Source organism: Moschus berezovskii, chromosome 11, assembly GCF_049115385.1.
Source record: "Moschus berezovskii isolate FMDL1 chromosome 11, NW_MosBer_1.0, whole genome shotgun sequence".
In the NCBI taxonomy this organism is placed as follows: Eukaryota; Metazoa; Chordata; class Mammalia; order Artiodactyla; family Moschidae; genus Moschus; species Moschus berezovskii.
In genome coordinates, this window is record NC_142470.1 from 43498759 (window position 1) to 43521347 (window position 22589).

A 22589-nucleotide genomic window follows, 5' to 3' on the forward strand; every position below is an offset into this window, starting at 1 on the left:
CTAACAGCATTACCCCAGGGACAAAATTTTGATGTGTATCTTTTTTTTTTTTTCCACAAAGCCCCTGCAACTTGGTAACCTTACCACATAAGAACCAAAATGCCTGTGCTAATTTCACTGACAGCTTAAAGGAGGAGGGGAGGGGTCTTTGTTTTCGGTGCTGAACAAAATTATCTGGGGATGGGGCAGGTAAACAACTTGTACTTGTGGTTCTCTAGACTGTAGTCTTGGGTATTGAGCTGTGCCATTTACTCCCCTGGTCATTTCACAGTATCATCCGTGATTGATCATCGTAACTTACAGGAATTTTTTTTTAAACAATATTTTAATTGGAAAAAGCATCTGTCAGCTGTCAGGCTTCCAGCTTCCACTTTTGAGAGGCAGGATGTTGAATGTGAGTAATGACACAACAGGCCTATAAAATGCGGACTAACCCTTGGATGACTCATACAGTGCGATGCAGCATATTTGTCAAGGAGACTGAATCATATATGGGGGAAACCACTTCTCAAGCAGCCAGCTGGTTCTCAGGTCCGCAAGAGCTGATCCATTTTTATCGGAAGCGCTGTAGTAGCAATAATGCTAATATCCAGCACTTGGGCTCTACAATGTAGAGGAAATGGCATCCCCCACCAGGTATGTGCTTACTGTTTACATGAACTTTATTTCTTGTGGTTTCTCCTCTGCCTAACCTTTCTGGTGTCTGCTTTTAACATTTCTTAAGGGAGAGGGGAATTATTCTGATTTTACCTAACTAAAGTGTGTGTGTGTGTGTGTGTGTGCGCGCGTGCATGCCCACGTGCAAGGACAGACAGGTAACCAACTGGTCTTTTAATCGACACAGATCTCTTATCCACTCATCTCCCTTTCTGGAAACAAATTTCTCCTTACATATTCAGATAGAAATGGTGTTAACCCAAACCTTTTAGTAAGCCTTAAATGATACTGCCTAGGAAACAACAGAGGTGGTATATACCTTTTAAGGTGGGGAGTAGGGTAGCTTAAAACAAATAAAAGAATAAAGAAAAGATGCACTAAGGAGGTAGTCTAATGATAAAATTATTGTATTTATTATGTTGGATTTTTGTTTTTAATATTGTGCTTTTTCTTCTCCTCCAAGATGGATGACTTAGTGCCAGAAAGCTTTACTCCTCTACTAAGTGAATTATTTTTTTGCAAATCAAAATTTGCTCATACTGAATTCATGCATTAACTTCTAGGTGGGAGAAAGGGTGGAGGAGATTGGTACCAACATTTAATTATAGCTTTCACATGATCTGAAGGATTGTTGTGCATAATTGGGAGGCTGTGTCGCCTGTCTGACCCTCTCTTCACTCACTAAATTTAAACAATGCCTGGCTAGTTAAGGCACATATCTTGTTTATTTGAGTATATTAAACATTCCTATCTGTGTTGACAGTCCATTCAGCGTCTCCTCATATTTTATAAAAATACTTTTTGTATCCTACTTGTTAGGGACAGATGCTATGGTTAGTTTATAGCAGTACTATTTATACTTTTCTGGTCTGTCTGTCCAGAATGACTGGGTCAGGACCCGAAACACAACTGCCCACAAATTTGCCTAAGATTTAGTATTTGTAGAGCAGCCCTGTCTGTGATGGTAAATTCTGTTATCACTTGGAGAGTGTTAAACAGATCTGGGTTTACCAAGCTGGAAAAAAAGGCAGTCTTTTTTTTCTCTTCCCCTTTCTTGTAAAGCTTGTAATAAAGACTTGTTTTGCTTGAGGTATGTGTACTTTAAACTGTCAGTAAATGTGTTAAATTTATTTATCTTAATACATTCAGAAATTGGGATGATATGGTGAACCAGCATGAAATGGGTCTGTTCCGTGTGTTTCTGTTTGTTTTGTAGATTAGTTGTTGTTTAGTCATTCTGTTGTGTCCAACTCTTTGCGACCCCATGGACTGTAGCTTGCCAGGCTCCTCTGTCCATGAAATTCTCCAGGCAAGAATATTGGAGTGGGTTGACATTCCCTTCTCCCCGGGGATCCTTCCAACCCAGGGATCAAACCTGTGTCTCCTTCATTGGTAGGTGGATTCTTTACCACTGAGCCACCAGGGAAGCCCTTTGTAGATTAAGGGGTACACTTTTTTTAGAATGGCCAATTTGTTTCTGGAGACAGGACCATCTCCAAATTTCATTAAATTTGTCTTCTATAAATGAAAGCCACCTGTTAGGCTGTAACATGCTAATTATGGTGAGGACAATAATGAGGAAGAACAGTATTTGAAATATGTGGGGGTTTTGCTAAGAATTTTCCTGCCCACATCTGTACTGCTTATTTTTATGTGTGTGTCTCTCCACATGCATATATAGTGAATATTTAATAATAGCACTTGGTGATATTAAAAAATACTTCAGATTCAAAATGAGAGTCCTTTTCATTCCTTCTCATTAACATTTTTTTTTTAAGTTATGGAAGAAACTCTTCTTTAAAAATGTAGCTTGAGCTGAAGCTTGAGTTTTGCCATTTTATACTGAGCAGGGTTGTCTCTCCAAGCCTTGGTGGGATGCTACACTCAGCCCAGGGCTCATTTTGTCAAAAGTCTTCAGAAAAACAATGTGACTTAATGTGAATTAAGGGAAGATTAGCTAATTTGTCCTGATTTTGCTAAAATCTTACACTTTGATATCTTTTTTTTTTCCTCTTGAGGCCTACAGAAAGTATTTTAGGCAAGTATATGAAAACATTTACAGTTCTTGATTTATTGGTGTTTTTCTATGTCTGTGAAAAGGTCTTGTTCTCCTGTGACTGGTGCGGTTGAGACTAACTCAGGTCTTGTCCATGTTATTTCAGGGCAGCATAGACTTCTTTTGACGTCAGTTACTTTTTACCCTCATAGCATATTGATCTCTACCATCCGCAGTGATAGTCATCCCTACAGGTTCTGGCAGCTCTTGGGAGCCCCTTGGATGTTAAACCCCATAAGCCACAGTTCAGAGTGACCACCTGGTTTTCAGATGCCTACTTTCCCTTCTGAGGGAGGGGGGATACAGAGCACATTTGGTACCTAGGGTCTCCCATCATTCAACTTGGAAGCGATTAATAGACATTGAATGAGGTGCTGCCCTTGTTCAGAGCTCTGTGCTGGGTAATGTTAAATTTTAAAAGGCTGTGATCTGGGCCCAGCCCCATCCTTGTTCATTCCCTCTTCAGTGGAGATCCGTCATTACAGGCAACAGTTTCCTCCTGGGCTTATTAGAGTCCATATTCCAGAGCCACTAATTGTTCTGTGTAGAAGCAACTTTTAGTTCTTCCCTTCTGATTCTTATGAATCTTTTCTTGGATGGCTCTCATATCAGACAAAGAACTGCCCTACTCAAAAATTCATTTGATAGTTTTGGTGGCTATGTTTTCTGAGCCAAGTAGATCGGTAGTCTTGGACAAAGAATTTTTTCCCCCTTCTTCCTTGAGGGGAGTGGCAGTCAAGGAGAGTGAATTCTCAAAGTTTATAGCATCATGGATGTTCAAGTGGCACTGGTTAGTAAACACCAGGGGCAGTCTTTCCCAATCTTTGAGTTTTAAAGACCCCTCCCCTTTTTAACATCTATTAAAATTATATTCTAATGACTCAAAGCTATAATGAGCTCAATTACCATTTAAAAATACTATAGATTATCTATCAAATTAAAATGCTTATTTGTATTTAGAAAGACTTGTTCAGTGAGCCTACAGTCTGCTCTTGCAGTGCTTGGTGAATGATTTATGGATGTCGGGTTATAACTGTAGCCCCAGGGGAAAGCTGGATCTGCCTGTTGTCCATTTCCTGTTGTCCTTTGCTCACTGTTCTGCTGTTACACTGTCCTCCCCACATCCGGGGTTTATGGCCACTCTGCCCTCACAGTGGGTAGGATCACTAGTTGCTGCTGCCAAGTCATGTCCGACTCTGTGCAACCCCATAGATGGCAGCCCACCAGGCTCCTCTGTCCCTGGGATTCTCCAGGCAAGAACACTGGAGTGGCTTGCCATTTCCTTCTCCAATGCATGAAAGTGAGAAGTGAAAGTGAAGTCGCTCAGTCGTGTCCGACTCTTTGCAACCCCATGGACTGCAGCCTACTAGGCTCTTCTGTCCATGGGATTTTCCAGGCAAGAGTACTGGAGTGGGGTGCCATTGCCTTCTCCGGGATTACTAGCACTTGTAGATAAATCTTGTATCATTTATCTGGAAATATCGACTTTTCTGTGTGGCTCAGAAAAGCCAGAGACAAATACAGAACAGGCTTATGGCATCAACCCTGCTCTTAAGGACATGTGAATGGGGTGCATGGCCACTCTGTTATCAGACCAGCATGGACTCAATAATTCTGAGCATTCTTCCAGGTATAAGTTTGCTGACAGCCTGTTTTCCTTGTCATCTATGCCCAGATTGACTTAGGATGGAGAAGGGACAGTTACAGAAGCTATGCCCATTCATAATTGGATTCTAAATCACCAAAATTTTTTTTTTTAATTAAATTTTTTTTTAATTTTTGTATTGTTTTGCCACACTATGCAGCAGATGGGGGTCTTAGTTCCCCAACCAGGGATCAAACCCATGCCCCCTACATTGGCGGCACAGTCTTAACTACTGAACTGCCTGGGAAGACCCCCAGCATTTCTTCATGGCTAATGATCACCAAAGAGCAAGCACATGCCTTGGCACCTGGATGGCACTTCAGCCCTCAGAGAAAGCTCCTGACCTGCAGGACAGGCTGCCTTCCTTATGCACACTCTGAGCGAAGCCCGGGGAGTTCTCTTTATTATCTTCACAGAGCTCTTTGCAGAGAACCACAGCAAGATACTATCTCTTTCCAGACTTCAGCCCAAAAGATGACTTTTCATTTTCAGTGTTAATTCATAGAATTGTAAAGATACTCAGATTAGAGATGTCCAAGTTGGATTTGGCTGTTTTGTGGCTTTCTTTTAAACACTCATTCCTTGTGCCCATCCAGTGGAAGAGACGGGGTGCCTGCCATTGCTCTGGCCCCACAGGGGCCTGCTGTCTGACTGGGCCTCTTGAATTCCATCAAATGGAGCACAGACAGCATGTGTCATAGAGGCTGCTTGGGAAGGGTGAGGAGCAAAATTAGTGTCTGTGGGTGGGCATGTGTTCTCATCACATCGCCAAAGAACTGCCGTGTGCAAAATCTGGCAGGAGCTCATTCCAAAGAAAAGTAAAACAGCTCCTTTTTCTGCTTTGAAAAATATTAAAAAAAAAAAAATCACTAGCCCCCATGTTAAAAAAATGGAATCATTAAAAATGCATCTGTGTGAGTGTATGTATGTTTTTAATAATTTGAAAAACTGAGGTTGGAATAGAAGAAATAAAAAGGTACTCATCATAAAAAATAGTTTTTAGGGATTCTGTCACTCATTTTGTAAACATGACAAGCTTTCTATTAGAACATAATTGGCCAAGGATTAGGGGAATTCGTTAAGAGTTACCAACTAGGGGAAAGTCTGTTATGCTTAATTTCTGTTCTTCTTTGGGAGGATTTTGGAAGAAAAGCTATTTTTTGACTCAGGGAAGGCAATAACAAAGGAAATGTTTGTGTTTTTCATGTATGCAATTTGCCTTATATACCAAGGAACAAAAGGGTACGCAACACTTAAATTCATATTTGAAACACAAGATCTCCCTTTGATAGTTACCATGAGAAGGTCTGACACTTTGTTAATCTCTCCTCATGGTACAGAAGAATATTTCTTAGCTTAAAAGTATGCTTATAATATGTGTAGTTTGCACAATGGATATATACTACGTTCATAATTAGGGGAGAGTTTGTAGGGTTTTTTTAAGTAGTGGTAATGGGAGGACAACAGAAATGTTCTTTAGCCAAAACCCCAAATTTATGAATTTCAGGTCATTTTTGAGTATACCTACTTCAAGAGCCCCGTTTTTATTTCTCAAACTAATTGACTTTCTGTGTGTGGAGGGGGCAAAAAACATAAAATTTACCATCTTAACCATTTTTAAGTGTCCAGTGTATTTGTGTTAACTATATGTACATTATTGTACAGCACATCTCTAAAACCTTTTCATCTTGAAACACTGAAACTGTAACCATTAAACAACTCCCATATCCCCCCACCCCAGCTCTTCACAGCCTCCATTCTGTTTTCTGTTTCTCTGAGTTTCACTACTTTAAATTCTGGAATTTAAAAGTGGAATCATGCAGTATTTGTCTTTTTGTAACTGTCTTATTTCACTTAGCATTATATCCTCAGAGTTCATCCATGTTGTAACATATGATGGGATTTCTTCCATTTTTAAAGCAGAAAAATATTCTGTTGAATGTATTTTCTTTACCTATCATCCCCTGATAGACATTTAGGTAGTTTCCACCTCTTGGCTATTGTGAATAATGCTTCAGTGAACATGGATATGAAATTCGTTGCCCTTTGAAATAGGATTTGACTTTCAATAAATGTTAGGGTTAATTCCTTGTGTACAAGCATAAGAAAAGGTGTCATCATGTCCAATCACCCTTTTCAGTTTGCTCAAGAGCTCCCATATCCTAAGTTTCTCACTGTGGGAAATGGCTTGATATGAAGCAGTTTTCAGTCCCAGATTGATGCTTCCTTCAGGGATCATGACATCCCGAGGGATGAGCTTAGTCCTGGGCAGTGGCTGAAGCACACTGGTGAATGAGCTGGACTCTGGGTAGTTCTTCTTGATGAGCTGTTAGGACAGGAGCCCTTTCATCCGCTCTCCTGATACTAGATGACAGCCTGCAGCATGGCCTCATGGTGTTGTGTTGGGCCACCCAGACTGCCACCTTACCTATAAAGCTCTCTGCTGGGAAAAGTTTTCCCTGGCTGCTGGGTTGACTTGCCTTGGGCAGTAGTCTTTAGGTACCGCTGAATGCGTGACCAAAAGCTTGGTTGGGCTCCCCGGAGTAAGTGTGTTGGTGATAGCCAGGAAGAAAGCCCAAATTCAGCAGCTTATCAGCCTCAAAAGTTCTCATTATCTGTGAAGATCCTAAGTCTTAAAATCAAATGGCTGTTAGTCTTCCTCATTAGCCCTAGTGTTCCTTGGAAGTTCTTTCTGAATTCAAACTAGAATACTCTCCTACAAATGAAACAGTATTTTAAGGAGATGGTGTTAAACTGTGAGCCATCTTGGTAGTTAGTTGGCCTACACATTCTCCTTACCTCCCAATTCTTTTTATGGCAGGAGAGAAACTTCATGGAAGCACATGTACCAAGAGCATGGCTCTGTTTTGTAATATCTCAGAAGGAAATTGCCCTCATAGATCAAATCCTGTCCTCTGTGTGTAAGTCACGGACTAGCCAAGAGTGGCTTCTACATGATGACCCTGTGAGCCTTGCCTGGTTCCTGCCTTTCTAATTAATTGTTGTCATTGCCACTGTAAAAAGAACTGTGACACTTGTTTACATTCCTAAAGCATTGGTACTGTTACGGTTGTCACACTGCACTGAAACCAGTCCTTGGGAGTCCAGATCACTTAAGTGCTTTCTGTTTGGTTTGTCTGCTTGCTTGCTGTTGCTGCTTAGCTGCTCAGTCGTGTCCGAATCTTTGCAACCCAATGGACTGTAGCCCAACAGGCTCCTCTGTCCATGGAGATTCTCCAGACGAGAATACTGGAGTTGGGGCTTCCCTGGTGGCTCAGATGGTAAAAAGTACTGGAGTGAGTTGTCATGCCCTCCTCCAGGTTATCTTCCCAACCCAGGGATCGAACCCAGGTCTCCCACATTGCAGGTGGATTCTTTACCATCTGAGCCATCAGGGAAGCTTGGTGTAAAGATTCCTCAACCTAGCAGGTGACTGTCAGACTGCTCTGTTTTGAGCTATTCAACATATTCAAGTAGTGCCAAATTCCAAGGCCCCAAAATAAAGCCTAGCTCTGGAGTTTAGGAGTTTCTCCTTGCTCGTCCTGTCTCCCCTACCCCACATCCAGGTAGGAAAACGGCAAAACCCAGCCAGAGCCAAGTAGAACTGGTTGTTTCACCCAAGGAGGGAAAGAAGTGTCTGTTAAGGAGTCTGTCAGTGAGCGGTAAAATCACTTTGGGAATGGGTCTGTGATTCAAATATTTTAGGAATTGATTAGGCTTTCGTGCACTGACTTGGGAATCCTGCTCACCATTTTATGTTGTTCTGTGGGGAAAATACGTTTTCTAGTTTCAAACAGCTAATTTACAAGAAAACTTCTGGGCCAGAACTCATTTGTGACATTGAAGCAGCCGGGCCCCAATATGAAATGTGAAGTACATAGTGATTTTTTCAGAGGTCTGCAAGTAAATGTCTCTCTCCATCTTTAAGCTATGCAGTTGCTTCATTACCTTTTCTTAACATTGTCCCCCTTTCTCTCTGAAAGTAGAAAAATTGGTACTGGAGCAACTGTCTTGAGTCAAATGATAAAGCTTGTAGGAAGAACCATTTGGGAAAAGAGAGATCCCTCTTCTCTTCTTTGCCTGAATTTGCTCCATAAGTATGTCTTGAAGATTTTCCTCCATGTGGCTAAGGAGAATCTGACATCCATGGATGTGTAAACCCAGCTAGATGGATAGATCGCACCTGTTTTGTTCAAAGGTCTTATTGTGTGTGCTTAGTTGGTCAGTTGTGTCTGACTCTCTTCAACCACATGGACTGTAGCCTGCCAAGCTCCTTTGTCCATAGGGATTCTCCAGGCAAGAATATTGGAGTGAGTTGCCATGCCCTCCTCCAGGGGATCTTCCAAACCCAGGGATCGAACCCAGGTGTCCCAACTGCAGGTGGATTCTTTACCATCTGAGCCACCAGGGGAACCCAAAGATCTTATTAAACTTATTAAAACTCAATTTTCATCATTTTCTTGCTTTTTCGTAGTACTTCAATGAACCAGGTTTGTTCCTGGGAACTTTATAATTGCATAATACCACTTGCAGTGAGGAAACATATCTGCTCATCTGTCATGGTTTCAGATCTTTGTGGTTTCAGACTTTTCCTTTACTCCGAAAGATGTTTTCAGTTGCATTTTACTGCTGAAAGTTTTACTGATACACTTTTGTAGAATATTTCCTAACCCCTCTGACATGACTTTACAGCCATGTATTTTTTGTTTGTTTTGCTTTTTAAAAACACACTTTGTTTTTATTTTTAAATACTTCATTTCATTTGTTTTATTTATTTATTTTGTGGCCACGCCTTTTGACATGTGGGATCTTAATTCCCTGACCAGGGATCAGGAACCCGAGCCCCCGCGGTGGAAACGTGGGGTCTTAACTACTGGACTACCAGGGAAGTCCTTGGCTGTATATTTTTTTTAATGCAAAGTTAAAAAGAGGCCAAAGATGAAATGACCTTCAAAGGTCATTGGGCCCCTCACCCTCATTTTATAACAATATATGAGAAATTGGGACTCAGTGGTAGAGTCTGGACTGTCTCAGCCAGGAGGGAGAAGGAAGTTAGCCACAGAGGTCATTTTTGTTTAGGGCACTAGTTATGCCATGTAGATCCCCAAACAAGAATTGCCTCTGTGGGTGTGAAACTTTGCCAAACCAAGGAGGACTTCCCAGCCCCGCCCCCCAGCTCTGCCCTTTCTGAACGTGGCCATGTTATTACTGATACCTCTTGTTTTCTCTTTGATGTTTTTAACAGTCAGTTGTGTATTTTAAGAGACCCATGAGAAAAACCTCTCTTCTGTACTGTAGACAACCTAGCTGAGATAGGAAACCTTTGCCATAATTCTGGACCTCTTTAATACAAAATGTAGGAGATCGGGGGGAGGGATTGTTTAGTGATTGGATCTTAGTCCTTTATCTGTCCCTAATGCCAGTAACCTTAAACTCTAGTCCCTTCTCCAGTCTGGATGTTAATTTTTCCATCTAAGTGAGGGGTCTGGAATAGATGGTTTCCATGATTCCTTCTGGTTTTAAAGGTGTGTAGCTAGTGACTATATCGGAGAAGGCAATGGCAAGCCACTCCAGTACTCTTGCCTAGAACATCCCATGGATGGAGGAGCCTGGTAGGCTGCAGTCCGTGGGGTCGCTAAGGGTCGGACATGACTGAGCGACTTCACTTTCACTTTTCACTTTCACACATTGGAGAAGGAAATGGCAACCCACTCCAGTGTTCTTGCCTGGAGAATCCCAGGGAGGGGGGACCCTGGTGGGCTTCTGTCTGTGGGGTAACACAGAGTTGGACACGACTGAAGTGACGCAGCAGCAGCAGCAACTAACTCGTGTGGCTCTTGACTAGTGATAATTGAAGACCTGAACTGCCCCTGCAGGCCCACCTATACACACCTGGGAATGGAAGCGATCTAGAATTCTTTAGAGAGAACAAATGCTTCACATGTGCTTTTGTTTATTTGGTTTTTCATCTCTGATGAGGGAGGTGGCAGAATTCTAGGAGAGAAGGAATTAAATGAATTGGTAATTCTTACCTCCTGAAACAGTGTCCATGTTCAATGGATCATAATCCAGTCTGCCTGTCACTAACAGAACATGCTGATTTTTCTCCCTGTGGGTTAAATTATCACCTCCTTTTGAGAACAGGTCTTATTAAGGACTGACTTGTAAGAGATTTTGTAGGTTTAGAATTTCGTACTACCATAGGTTGATAAAGTAGTTTCCTAACCTTTTGGCTAGGGTTCCCAGGTGACTCAGTGGGTAAAGAATCTGCCACAATGCAGGAGACACAAGAGACACAGGTTTGATCCCTGGGTCCGGAATATCCCCTGGAGAAGGGCATGGCAACCCACTCCAGTATTCTTGCCTGGAGAATTCCAAGGACAGAGGAGCCTGGCGGGCTATAGTCTGTAGGGTCGAAAGAGGACGCAACTGACCACAACCTTTTGGCCATGGTTTGCTTTGGAGTAGAGAGTGGTAGGTGGCAGGTGAAAAAATAGGAAATGTGTCCTGATAGTGTGAGGAGAAGTGACCAGACTTTTTACTACCATTATCAGCATCTTCTAGGTTAAGTGTTGATCTCCATCTCGAATGAAGTGTTAGTCGCTCAGTCGTGTCTGACTCTTTGCGACCCCATGGACTGTAGCCTGACAGGCTCCTCTGTCCGTGGAGTAGAACGCTATAAATTTTCACTCTCCTATGTCTTCAAGTGTTCAGAAGAGTTGAAAGAAGTATGCAGTCAATACTACAGCCCACAACCAGCATTTTACTGTTACTTCTTTATCACAACAAAATCTATCCACCCATCCATGCATCTATCCATCCATCCCTTCCTCCCTCCCTTGGTCCATCCAAGATGCCGTGTTATTTCTTCATGTATTTCAAAGTAAGTTGTCGATATTGTGAGCTTTCTCCCTAACCGTTTCAGCATGTGGTCATTAAGCTCTCTCTTCCTTTTGGTTTTCTCTAATTTGTTGAGAAAGAAAGCGAAGATTTTTGAGAAAGTCAGGCGCGGAAGTTCAAGGGCTGCAATTTAAAGACCTGAATTGGAGATTATTAACTTGAAACAACTCCCTTTGCCATTTGTGTTTTGAAGCACCAATTTTTCTATTACATGTGTACTTTAATGTGGTGAGAGTTAATTTTGTTTAGTAACCTAACATTTCCATTAGCTGGCCTTTGGGGGTTTAAATGTGGATCGTAAATACCATTTTTGGAAGGGTGTGTAAAACAGAGGGAAAGTCAAAGAAAATTATTGCTTTCGGAGAAAAAAGTAGGAGAAGAAAGGGTTCTTCAGCAGCGGGTCATTTTGTTTGTTTCAAGTTGGTAATCCTTTGATCTTGATTAATTATGAACTCCACTGAACTCCAGGCTCAGTGAAGCAGCAGACAATAAAAGCAAAACCATAAACCTAGATTCAAACTTTGGCCTCTTGCCTGCCAGAACTCTCTCCCTACTTAGCACTGTATGATCACCCTGAAACTCACCCTTGAGGACAGAACCATTTTAGTCTGTAAGTAGATTCATTCTATTTTGGTTTGAATAAAATTTCATTTTTTTAAGTGGCATATTCATGTCAGAATTGTTCGTGTTTTAACAATTTTTGAGAATACTCAGAAATCACCATTGATTGCCTTGAATGTTAATGAACTGTTGTGGTAAAATTTCACTATAATTTCCTAAAATGTTTTAGGTGGTCTTAAAATATCCGTGTTAGCCATGTTAGAGAATCTGTGTATAAGGCTATGATAGAATTAACATTAAATTAGGGACTTTTGGAAGGTCATGTACACACTGCTGTATTTAAAATGGATAACCAATAAGGATCTCCTGGATAGCACATAGAACTCTGCTCAATGTTATGTGCCAGCCTAGGTGGGAGGCGGTTTGGGGGAGAATGGATACATATAGATGTATGGCTGACTCCCTTCCCTGTGAAACTGCTACAGCATTGTTAATTGGCTAGTTAGTTGCTCTGTCCTGTCTGACTCTTTGCAACCCCATGGACTGTAGCCTGCCAGGCTCCTCTGTCCATGGAATTCTCCAGGCAGGAATACTGGAGTGGGTAGCCATTACCTTCTTCAGGGGATCTTCCCGATCCAGGGACTGAACCCAAGTCTCCTGCATTGCAGGCAGATTCTTTACTGTCTGAGCCACCAAGGAATCAGCTATATTCCCAATACAAAATAAAAATTTTCAAGTTTGGGGGAAAAAATAAGACAATCATTAGATCTACCTTTTAAAAAAGTAAAACACAGCCCACATCGATATATTTATCTTGTTATTTCAATAACTGTCTGCAGCCTATGTGGTTCCGGAATGTACCCAGAATGAGAAGTCTAGGCAGACTGGGGACACATTCAGGTGGGTCTGACAGCCTTGCCTGGTAAAGGAGACTTGCCTTGAAAGAGCTTAAGTCAGAATTATCCCCCTCATGCTAGTATAATTGTATTTTGCAATGTGACATCCCAAAGAATTGTTTGATGCTGGGTTTTTAAAAAGAAGTCTTTAACAAAAAAATTTTTAACTTTGTTGAATTCAGTGGGATTGTACATTAAAGAAAAATAAAAGCTTTAATTGTATTACATTTACTTCCAATTCTAAGAATTTTTGTTGGTGGAGGAGGGTAGTAGGAGTTACTTTCCTAGAGCCAGTATTTTAAACTCAAAAATAGTGTAAAATACATCCCAGGGACTTCTCTGGCAGTCCAGTGGTTAATACTTCACCTTTCAGGACAGGGGATGTGGATCAATCCCTTTTCAGTGTGTTAAGATCCCACATGCCCAAGGGCCAAAAAACCAAAACACAAAAACGGGAGCAATATTGTAACAAATTCAATAAAGACTTAGGGGAAAAAAAAAGGAATGGTCCACATTAACAAAGAAAAAGTCTTAGAAAACAATAAAATGCATCCAGAAAGTGAAAGTGAAGTCGCTCAGTCGTGTCCGACCCTTAGCGACCCCACGGACTGCAGCCTACCAGGCTCCTCCATCCATGGGATTTTCTAGGCAAGAGTACTGGAGTGGCTTGCCATTGCCTTCTCCAGAGCAGCAGGTAATTTTTACACCTGCAGTGTAGATACTTGAAGGGCTACTTTTGTGGCACTAGTGGTGAAGAACCTGTCTCCCAATGCAGGAGATGTAAGAGGATTTGATCCCTGGGTTGGGAAGATTCCTTGGAGGAGGGCATGACAGCCCACTCCAGTATTCCAGTATTCTTGCCTGGAGAATCCATGGACCAAGGAGCCTGCCAGGCCACAGTCCATGGGGTCGCAGAGTCAGACACAGCTGAAGAGACTTAGCATGCATGCTAGATCCTTGACAGATAAGGACACAGGGGTCCCAGTGGTTGGTCAAGCAGATAATCCACCTAGGATTTATGAGGTACCAGGAATCTCCAGTTGCCTGGACCCGCAAGGGTGGGGAAATTAGGATTTCTTCTACTAGTAGAGATTAGAGCAAACCATTTTCAAATTTCAAGAAAAAATGATTACTTTCTTCACTGATTGTTCATTTCTGATGATGAATGACCACGCCCATCCTGCCCCATCTCTCCACACTTGACCTCAGCCAGGCCTGTCTTCCCCAAGCAGGGAGCATTACTCACCTCAAGAGGTAGTCGCTCAGGAAAGTTATATTGACACAGGGAGCGATGCCAAAGAGCCATTAAAAAATCTCTTAGACTCAGCTCCTAAAATTGCCTTTCGGGTGCTGAGATTTACTTCCCCCAATGCCTCATTGCCCAGGTTTGAAACTGCCCAGTGTTACGGTTTTACGTTGTGCATTAGCATAACAGCCCTAATGCCTTTATCTTTATTGTGCCCCAGTTAGAAGTGGTCTGTCACTGTGGATATTATAGAGTTAGTATTCTTGTGGTTTCTGAGTTTAAATGTAGGCAGGAAAGGTTTTTTGGCTGAAGGAAGAAAAAAAAAACTATAACTCCATCCTTAAGGCATTGGATATGTTAAATAAGTAAAATCAAAAGGTTTGGGTAAGAAGATTTTTCCAAAAGAAAAAAAAAAGTCAGGAGCCACAGAAATAGAATCTAGCTGAATCACTCTTTCTCTGTGGAGGCTGTGTGCATCCTCAAACTGCAGGTGATAAAAGCTTAGAGGTTAAATTTTAAACTGTGTTTTAAAGACAGTACAGTGGAGTGATTCTGATACTACTTTGTAAATCTTGCTGAGAAGGAAGCCCCAAAACCAGTGTTTTATAAGGTCATCTCCAGCACACCTGGGCACTGCCGTGTGCCTCATCACTTCCGTTCACAGTGTGGAAAGGTTTGCCTTGAAATTTGGAGTGTTACTGAGGTGAGGGAATGGGAGCCACCAGAAGCTCTAACTTGCCTCGGCCAGCTGTGTTTCTAGCTCACCAGAGTGCTCCATGGTCAGTGTTTCCAGGCCTTAGGGATGTCAGAGGACCCCTAATTGTCTCTGGAATTTCCTCAACTATTTCTTCCCAGGCCTCTTAAGCCTCTGTCAAGATCATATGTTTAACTTCTAGCCCTGATCTTTGTTCCTTTGTGTCTTGGCTTCGTTTCCTTTTCTTGGTCATTATGGATCATATGAGCAGCAGCTACCCTCTACTTGGGGCAGCGGGCAGAGTCCATGCCTGTGGACGTCCTCGGGGTGTGTGTTTCAGCCTCACGTGTCAGGGATGTTCGGTGCATGTGTTTCTCTGGCTCTTGTGGCCTGAAAGTGTCAGGTAGCACTTGGAGACTGGAAAACGCATCTCTTCACAGCACATTGTAACGTAAAGGAGAAAATTGCAGATAATATTATAAGCAAAAACATTGGCATTTATTTTGAATCACTGAAACACTAGTATTAAAATTTCAGTAGGAAAATAAAAGTACTAGAGGCCCATGTCTAATAAAGTTCAGCTTGCTCAGATTGGTTCTAAAGAATGATTTATAAATTATTAAATTTAAGAATCATTCCTATTTCAAGTATCAGTCGTGTGGCAATGCCTTTCATAATAATAGAGAAAGTGACCCCTTTTATGTGCACTAGAAAACAGTGTGTGGGTGAGGAGGTCTGTTTATATGCTTCAGGGTAGCTAGGTAGCAAGAACAACAAAGATGCTGGACTTACATGGGGCGTGTGAGGATGAGAAGGGGCACGCCCATACCTCCCCTTCAGTGTCAGGGTGGAACTTGGACAGGAGGGCTCCAGTGGCCTTGCAGGACAGCAGAACTCACTGGGTATGATGCAAGATATGTAGGGATTCCTAGGGAATTCCCTGACAGTCCAGTGGTTAGGAGGGGCTTCCCTGGTAGCTCAGCTGGTAAAGAATCTGCCTGCAATGCAGGGGACCCCAGTTTGAGTCAGGAAGATCCACTGGAGAACGGATAGGCTACCCATTCCAATATTCTTGGGCTTCCTTAGTGGCTCAGCTGGTAAAGAATCCACCTGCAACATGGGAGACCTGGGTTGGATCCCTGAGTTTGGAAGATCCCCTGGAGAAGGAAAAGGCTCCCCACTCCAGTATTTTGGCCTGGAGAATTCCATGGACTGTATAGTCCATGGGGTCGCAAAGAGTTGGACACAACTTCCACTTTCACTTTCCAGTGGTTCAGACTCCTTGCTTTCACTGCCGTGCCCTGGGGTTCAAATCCCTCATGGGGGAACTAAGATCCTGCAAGCCACCTGCCAAAAAAATAAAGTGGGAATCCCTAAAATATTTTCTAATTATGTTCACTCCCCAGATTCTGAGCCCAACACTAGTGAAGGAGGAAAACCTATTCACACTGCACAGTATAAGCAGGAACCTCCCGCTTTCAGCCTAATTGGTTTCTGGATGAAGGTTATATCCCCTTGTCGTTGCAAGGCAAGCACCCACCACTGCCACCTTCCAGGTATCATGTTATATATTGGGGTTCCATTCTGAAAACTCTTTACATGCCATTTTAAAAATACATAAATGGATCACAAAGATAAAACATATAAAAGCGCTGCTGTAATCTTCTGGGGATTAGACAAGATGAGCCACAACGTCTCAGAAATGCAGGGACACAATGATGATTGGATGAAGAGTCTGCTTTCTTCTCTGGGTAAATCTGGTGCCTTGGCAGAGTACCCTGGCATCATCCAAAATTAAGGTGTTAGTACCTGTTCAAGGTACATGGATTCTTTTACTAGCAGATAATGGGGTAGGGTGGTTTCCAAGACAACTCCATCAAGTGTACCTCGTGGCTGATTTCATGGGTGTTAAGTAACTGAGGAAGCCTTTTTCTTGAGTGATCTTAGCTCATGTTTTAGCTCCCCCAACTGATTTCACGTAAACCAATTCTCTTCCTTAATGTTCCGAAAATTCCTTCTCTGCTTCTTAGTGGATGCTCATTAGTATTTGAGAGAAGAGCTGGTGCCTTCACCAGAATTGGCTCCTGCAGGTCTTACATCTCTAGCTGCTTTTCTTATCACTGTTGCCTGTAATGGCCTAACAATACAAATTTAGACAGTAAGCAGGCACCCAGTCCCAATGCTTCATGGCAAATAGATGGAAAAACAGTGGAAACAGTGGCTGACTTTATTTTGGGGGGCTCCAAAATCACTGCAGATGGTGACTTCCGCCATGAAATAAAAAGACGCTCCTTGGAAGGAAAGTTGTGCCCAACCTAGATAGCATATTAAAAAGCAGAGACATTACTTTGCCAACAAAGGTCCGTCTAGTCAAGGCTATGGTTTTTCCAGTAGTCATGTATGCATGTGAGAGTTGGATTATAAAGAATGCTGATTGCCAAAGAATTGATGCTTTTGAACTGTAGTGTTGGAGAAGACTCTTGAGAGTCCCTTAAACTGCAAGGAGATCCAACTAGTCCATCCTAAAGGAAATCAGTGCTGAATGTTCATTGGAAGGACTGATGTTGAAGCTGAAACTCCAGTACTTTGTCACCTGATGCGAAGAACTAACTCATTTGAGAAGACCCTGATGCTGGGAAAGATTGAAAGTGAGAGAAGGGGACGACAGAGGATGAGATGGTTGGATGGCATCACCGACTCAATGGACTTGAGTTTGAGTCAACTCCGGAGTTGGTGATGGACAGGGAGGCATGCTGCAGTCCATGGGGTTGCAGAGAGTCTGACCCGACTGAGCGACTGAACTGAACTGAAGCAGGCGAGCAAGTGTTCTACCTCCAGGGGTTTGAATAGAACTGAAAAACCACATTATCGCCATGCATGAAACTCCGTTATGTACAGCTTTCCTTGCCTGTAAAGTATGGATTATATACATTTCTAAAACCAGTACAGCACTTTAAAAAAATTCTTAAGTAGTTGATACTTAATAGAACTCAAGAAACCACCATCCACTTAAATAGGATATGACCCATACCTTTGGCTTCTTAGCACATTTGATCCTGCTAACATAGTCTGTTGATTCTTTTTGAAAAGATGACAAGATATATATTTTATGCACCTATATTTTATACATATATACCTAATTCTTTAAATATATATATGCACACAATTTGGTGAACTCAGAGAGCTTTTCTAAATGTATAAGCACAAGGAAGACTCGAGGTTGGTATGGTGGGGAGGGCTGATTGCAATGAAGAGTGCCTGCCCCACCCCGCCCAGGACGTGGTGTTATATTTGGCTCAGCGGGCGGCTTGGGGTTGTGCTGGGGCCAAGAGGGAGCCTGAGAGGCGGCGATCCTTGCTAATCCCTCTCGAGGTCTGGTGAAGTGGAGAAAGATGGAAAAGAGGGCCGGGAGGAAGTGAATGTATGTTTAGCATAATGGAGAGATAAAGGAGCCCTGTAATCAGATAAGAGCTGGCTAAGAGGGGTTCGGGGAGTTTTTATGGAGGATGTAAAAGTTCCAGGCTCCATCTCTGAATCCAAGCAGGGAGGGTTGGAGCAGAGGGCCAGTTCCCAGACGGCAGATGGAGTGATTCTCCTCTACAGGTGTGCCTGAAATAAAGGCTCGAATCTGTTCTTTATAAAGCTGCCTTGCATTAATAATTGCTGGAGGTCTATTTGGGGTTTCTTCCTGTTGTCCAAGGTCTGACAGCCTCCCTGCCACTCTGTTCTCTGACAGCTGAAAAAGGCAGGCAGTCAGGAAACCCGGTCCTTGGTGGTTAGGAAGGCTGATTTTTTTTTTTTTTTAAGAGAATTTACTTTTATTCTGTTTTTGTTTGTTTGTTGTTGTTTTGGCCACACAGCACGCTGATATTAGTTTCCCAACCAGGGATTGAACCCTGGTCCTCAGCAGTGAAAGTGCAGACTCCTAACCACTGGACTGCCAGGGAATTTTTAAAGGGTGTGTGTGTGTGCGCGCACGCACAACTCCATGGACTGTAAAGGGTGTGCACGCGCTCGCGCAACGCCATGGACTGTAGCCTGCCAGGCTCCTCTGTCCATTCTCCAGGCAAGTATACTAGAGTGGATTTGCATTTCCTTCTCCATTAAAGGACCTGATTTGTAGTTAAAGTCAACCTTTCAGCAAAAATAATTACGATGGCTACAATCGACCAAACTTCTCAAGTCAGGCACTTGACCTCGATTACTGCTTTTAACCCTCAGGACATCCCTGCGAGGTATCCTCTCTTTGTTTTTTGCGAATGAGGAAACTGAAGCGCAAAAAAGAGGCTTCTTCAACTGCTGAGGAGGCCAAAGCAGTGCTGACCTGTCTGGCTGTAAACATTGTTTACAGCCACGATGATGCCTCCCACCATTTCCCACAGCCCCTGTGTTTCCTTCCGTAATATGCTCCAGACAAGGCCTGCTTTTATTCCGAGGAGAACTTATTAGAACATGAAGGCCTGAGATCCAAAACTACTTGTACCACCTGGGAATCAGCACCCCAAAACAATTTAGCTTTGAACTTGTTCATTCTATCCCTCCCCATCCTACCAAAGGATGTCACCTATGTCTGCTCCATGTTGAGTGATCACAAGACAGCTAGTCCTGTTTTTACAAATAAGGCCACCTGTGGGGACCATAAAGCTTAGTCATTAAAGGAGCCACCTTTGGTCAGATCCCCAGCCCAATCTGGAAAAGCCAATATTACCTAAAGAATATGGTGGTGTTTGGGTGGTGGTCAAAGACCATTTGCAATGACTTTTTTGTTTGTTTTGGGGTGTAGTCAGTTAACAATGTTGTGATAGTTTCAGGTGAACAGCGAAGGGACTCAGCCATAAATGTACATTTGTTCCTTCTCCCCCAAACTCCCCCTTCCATGCCACATAGCATTGAGCAGAGTTCCATGAGCTACACAGTACATCCTTGTGGGTTATCCATTTTAAACAGAGCAGTATGTACATGTCCATCCACAACTCCCTAACTGTTCCTTCCCCCCCAGCCCCGCCCTGGTAACCATAAGTTCATTCTCTTTCTGTGGGTGAGAAAGTCTGTGAGTCTCTTTCTGTTTTGTAAGTTCCTTTATATCATTTCTTTTTAGATTCCACATATAAGGATTGTCATACTATATTTCTCCTTCTCTGTGTAATGACATTGATTCTTACGGTCAGTTTAACTCAAGTTCAGACACTAGGGCTCCATTCAGCTGGTGTTTGGACCCATGCCTGGAACTTCACCAGGTCCTCATCAGTTACACTGGTTTAATAGCTGAAACTTTCAGAAGCACGAGGTGGTGGTTGTTTTTGACAATAGCTTTTGGGAAATTTTTCTTAAGCATACAAGCAGCTTTTTCCTTGTACAAATGAAGAAATGAATCTGCTTTTGCCTTTCCTGCTGCATCCTCCGGCCCCACAAATAAATCCCACATCTGGTCTAAACATGTTGTTTAATTCTTTCCAGAAGGTGGCAGGGAAGGTGGGAAGGGAGTGTACCTTCTTATACCTTTCTGGTAGGAGAATTCATTGTCCTCTCTGTTCTGGGTGGGGTGAGGGCCTGGATAACGTAAATACACCACAGATAGGAAGCAGTTGGCGTGCAGCCATGCAGCTGGGTTATCCAGACATCCTTTGCAGCTTTTAGTGCAGCACTTTATCCCCCTGCGTTGTTTTAAATAGCCAGTTGCCTCAGTTAATGCTGGCTGTTAGGGTTGTTGCCAGAGGAGATGGGGGCTTTTGCCCCACCTCACCCCCAACATACACAACACATCACAGAGAGGTCTGCCCCTGGGAAGGGGCATCAGAGAAGTCAGGGCAGCAAAGAAGATGCTGCAGACCACAAGCAAAGGCCAAAATGCACCGCCCCTCCACTCTGGAAGGCGGGGTTGGGGTTTTTTTTGATGAATAGTAATTTTTTTTTTTTTTAATGGTTTTGGAAATAAGTTGATGACACTAACATCAGTAATGCAAACTTCCCTTTTTCATGTTTACTTAATGCCTTCAAAGGAAGGGAGAAAAGCACACAGCTGCAACCAAAAAAGTAAAAGTGTGCTTTAGCAAAAGGTGTGTAGAGTTTCTGTTAGTCACCTTGGCCATTTCCTGTTGGGATGAACCCGCAGTATGTTCATAGAAGATTTGAGAAAGCTGTTTCATACTGGAGAATGACACATCCTGAAACCCCTAATTTTTCTAGAATAAATGGGGAAGGAGGAGGAGCATATTTTCAAATTGTATGTAACTAAACAAATGTTCTTAATCTCTCTGATCTAAAGTAATATGCATGTTGAATCCTGAGGTGAGTGGATTAATAAAAGAAACCATGTGACTTTCTAAATTCCGTGTTCCTGTTAATGAAAAGGAAATCTTTAGCCTATCCCAGTTAAGCTGTTGTGGCTCATAAGCAAATGAGTATCGAACACTGTATTTTCTCAGAGATTTTGTTAGCTACAAATATTTCTTTTGAGCCTGTTTACCAACACTGTCAGTTTAGCTCCATCATTCCACAACCCGGTATGTATCAGACATCACTGTATGTTCTCGGGATACAGCAGTAAACAAGAAGGGCAAGTCCCTGCCCCCATAGGATTTGCATTCTAATTGGGCAGAATGGGCTGACAAATAGGCAATGTTGATTTAGTAGCACATAGGGAGACAAGGGAGAAGAGTACAACAGAGGACAAGATGGTTGGATGGCATCACCAGCTCAATGGACGAGTTTGAGCAAGCTCCGGGAGACGGTGAAGGACAGGGAAGCCTGGCGTGCCGCAGTCCATGGGGTTGCAAAGCATCGGACCCAACTGGGCGACTGAACAGCAGCAAAGAGAGACAGAGCACGATGAGAAGATTTAAGAGATGGGTGGAGGGTGCTCCTGTATACGTAGCGGACAGAGGAGTCTTCTCTGATGAAATAACCTTGGACAGAGATGGGAATCAAAGAAGGAAATGAGCCTGGTTGGTGTGTGGCGAGAAGAGTGGGAAATGGGGTTCGAAGTGAGGGCAGTAGCAAGTACATACCCTGGAGCAGGGTGTGTAGTGTGGAGGGCCACCAAGGACAGCAGGACTGAAGTGGGGTTGAGCAAGGAGGGGAGTAAGATAAGCCCTAGATTTTTACTTTTACTCAGAGTAATATAAGAAGCTATGGGAGGGTTTGAATAGACTGTCTTAATCTGCGTTACCTTTCAACTTGCTTAGAAAGCTGGGCAAGAGTGGAAGTAAAGAGACCAGTTAGAAGGCTGTTGTAATTGTCGGAGAAGTGTTCTGGACATATTTCAAAGGAAGAACCAGCAGGATCAGAGGTGTCAACCTTAAAATGTGTTAATTGGGGTGCCTGCTAGATGCAAAAGCAGAGAAACCTCATGGGCAGTTGGCATTACTCATCAGGAACCTAGGGAAGAGGTCTGGGTATAGAGATGTGAACTAGGGCACTGTTAGCACATAGAAAATATTTAAGTGTTGTTGTTAGCCCTAGCTTGGATCAGGGATGGTTTAGCCACAGTTAAAGGGGGAGAGGCAGCAAATACTGGTACCGAGTAGTAGGCATGCTCCTGGGTGCCAGTGCAGGGTCTCTTCAGAATGGGTCTGTTTTCTTAGTAAAATGAAAGCAAGCTCTTCCATCATCTGAGAGAGCAAGGGCAAGAGAACACGTGAAGCAGTTTTCTTGGGGATGGACCAGGGAAATGTAGCAGGATGCTAGGTGGACACACTCGGGTTTAGTAGTCAAAACTAGACCTATGAGCAGAGAAGAGTGGGGTCTTTCCCTCTCTGTGCTGCTGCCTGAGGGCAGGTATGGAGCTAAGTGGATGGTAGGATTTCACCAGGCAACTTCACTGAGCAAAGAGAAGGCAAACATGTTTAGGTTTTGCATGAGAGCATCACAACAGACTGTGGAATTTAAATCGGATAAAGAATCAAGTGAGAACATGAGCGTGTAGAGAATAGGGC

At 42.9% G+C, this 22589-nt stretch overlaps 1 protein-coding gene across 3 annotated transcripts in view; it reads left to right on the top strand.

The window, feature by feature from the left end:
- The window catches only part of SPRED2 (sprouty related EVH1 domain containing 2), a 128652-nt gene that overhangs the window by 68320 nt on the left and 37743 nt on the right, over window positions 1-22589 (top strand). The window contains exon 1 of one of the 3 annotated variants that reach the window (XM_088841294.1): window positions 168-636. The exons of the other annotated variants lie outside the window; for them this stretch is intronic. Within the exon in view, the coding sequence (XP_088697420.1) occupies window positions 620-636 (17 nt within the window). The 5' untranslated portion in view covers window positions 168-619. Of the gene's footprint in view, window positions 1-167; window positions 637-22589 lie in introns of those variants that run through there. 3 annotated transcript variants of the gene reach the window in all.